This window comes from Euprymna scolopes, chromosome 35, assembly GCF_053919585.1.
Source record: "Euprymna scolopes isolate OS-2025 chromosome 35, ASM5391958v1, whole genome shotgun sequence".
Classification (NCBI taxonomy): domain Eukaryota; kingdom Metazoa; phylum Mollusca; class Cephalopoda; order Sepiida; family Sepiolidae; genus Euprymna; species Euprymna scolopes.
In genome coordinates this window covers 76108228-76110152 of record NC_136516.1, presented here as the reverse complement: position 1 = coordinate 76110152, position 1925 = coordinate 76108228, and the positions used below count along the sequence as shown (strand labels likewise).

Here is a 1925-nt window from a genome sequence, read left to right as displayed (position 1 = left end):
CTACACTCTCATGTTATGGGCCAAACGCCTTCAATTCTAAACAATGCCTAATTCACACAAACCAAAGAAGAGAGGAGGAGAAAGAAGACGAAGACGCCGGGCTGCTAGCACTGATGAAAGAAGTCACTTGCTTTCCAGTTACAACCCAGGACACGCATCACCGACAGCAAGATGACCGGCCTACCCTAACCCTCTCCATCGTCCAAAAGATAAGTTACATTTTACGAACATTCATTCCTTGTCAATTCATACATACCTACAAACATTTTACGAACATTCATCTCCTTTGTTAAATCACATTCCATCCTATGAACACTTTGCCTCTCCTAATACAAGTTGTCAGTAGTAAATAAAATCGGTTCTCAACCTCCAATATGCGTCTGTCTTTATATAAAAACACAGGCTATAAATGGTGACGCCCAAATGCGAGAGGAACACGCATTTCCTTCTATACCCTAGACCGCTACTTAATGGTGAACCCGGCGACCACAATGAAATCGCACATTCCAAAAATAAATAAATAATAATAATAAAAGGACAGACGTATTATTGCTGAAGTTAAGAGAACCCATTTTTTTTCTCAAATAATTTACGTGACTAAAAGAATTGGCGAACAATTATACAAACACCAACCTTCAAAATAAATTTCCGTTGGCTCTGGGTGGTGGTGTGGTAACATTGTGCACATACTTTGGTCTCAGAAAAGGAACTATTTCATCCGCTAATGTACCCAATTCATATACCGAGGCGTTTTTTACCGCTGCTATAACTGGGGTTATTTCGGTGGGCAGTGTCTGAATGAATTTATGGCGCATGAGTTCCTCTCCCACACCTACTTTACTAGCTGTCACCATCAGTTCCTGTAAATATGTGGACGGTTTTCCTGACATAACTGTAGCGCCAATAAGTCTGTTGAACAACTCAGGCTTTGATTGTTCGTGCATATTTATCACGGCCTCTCTCAGTTGCGTATAACTTTTAGAAACAATGATGGTGGTGGGTAGGTTTGAAATCAAGTCGGGGGGAAGATTTGAGAGGACATGATAGAATCTTGTGGTCTCGTTGGATATGTTCCTCAGTTCGAATTGAGCCTCGCATATGGCGAACCATTCGTCCATAGCAGCATGCATACATCCCGGTATCTTTACAGAGACCGCTGACAGTATCCTCCATTGCGAAATTTGTGGGTTACGTGTTCAGTGGTTGACAGAAATGTTTAATATCTTAGCAGATTGCCGTCCGTCCTGTTAATGTAATTAAACGTCTTTTTTTTTTTGAAGGTTGGTGTTTGTATAATTGTTCTCCAATTCTTATTTTAGTCACGTAAATTATCTGAGCAAAAAAAATGGGTTCTCTTAACCTCAGCAATAATACGTCAAGGAATGAATGTTCGTAAAATGTAACTTATCTTTTGGATGATGGAGAGGGTTAGGGTAGGCCGGTCATCCTGCTGTCGGTGATGCGTGTCCTGGCTTGTAACTGGAAAGTGAGTGACTTTTTTTTAAGGATAGATTTTAAATTCTTCTGACATAAGGTTACCAATACTACAATCTCAAAGGTTATGGAAACAAAAAGCTACATTCCAAAGATTTATTTTTAAAATTTACATTTTTATTAAATTAGGCTTTTTACATATGATCAAAATTATAAGACCAGAGACAAAAATTCTATTAAATTGTACAAAAAGTGTATGAAAAGTGTATGAAAACATTCAACAATCAAACTTAATAATGAGTTCTACCTCCACTGCTTTTGATGACTTCAAAAATTCTTTGGGGCATGCTAGAAATAAGGGTTCCCATTAAGGTGCGGGATACCCTGCTCCAGTTTCTGAAGATGGCTTCATGAAGTTCATTTTTTGTTGAATATTGTTCGCGATTTCGATAAATTTTTCTTGTCATCCATCCCCAAACATTTTCAATTGG

The 1925-nt window shown here is 38.5% G+C and overlaps 1 protein-coding gene across 1 annotated transcript; it reads right to left on the bottom strand.

Moving 5' to 3' along the window:
* Positions 1-635: 635 nt before the first annotated feature.
* On the bottom strand, positions 636-1130 carry LOC145259661 (uncharacterized). The gene has a single exon (XM_080117318.1). It carries the CDS (start codon positions 1128-1130, stop codon positions 636-638), a length of 495 nt encoding a protein of 164 aa, XP_079973444.1.
* Between the last annotated feature and the right edge of the window lie 795 nt (positions 1131-1925).

Coding starts and splice junctions, on each gene's coding strand:
- LOC145259661 (XM_080117318.1), bottom strand. CDS start 1,130: ATGCATGCTGCTATGGACGAATGGTTCGCCATATGCGAGGCTCAATTC.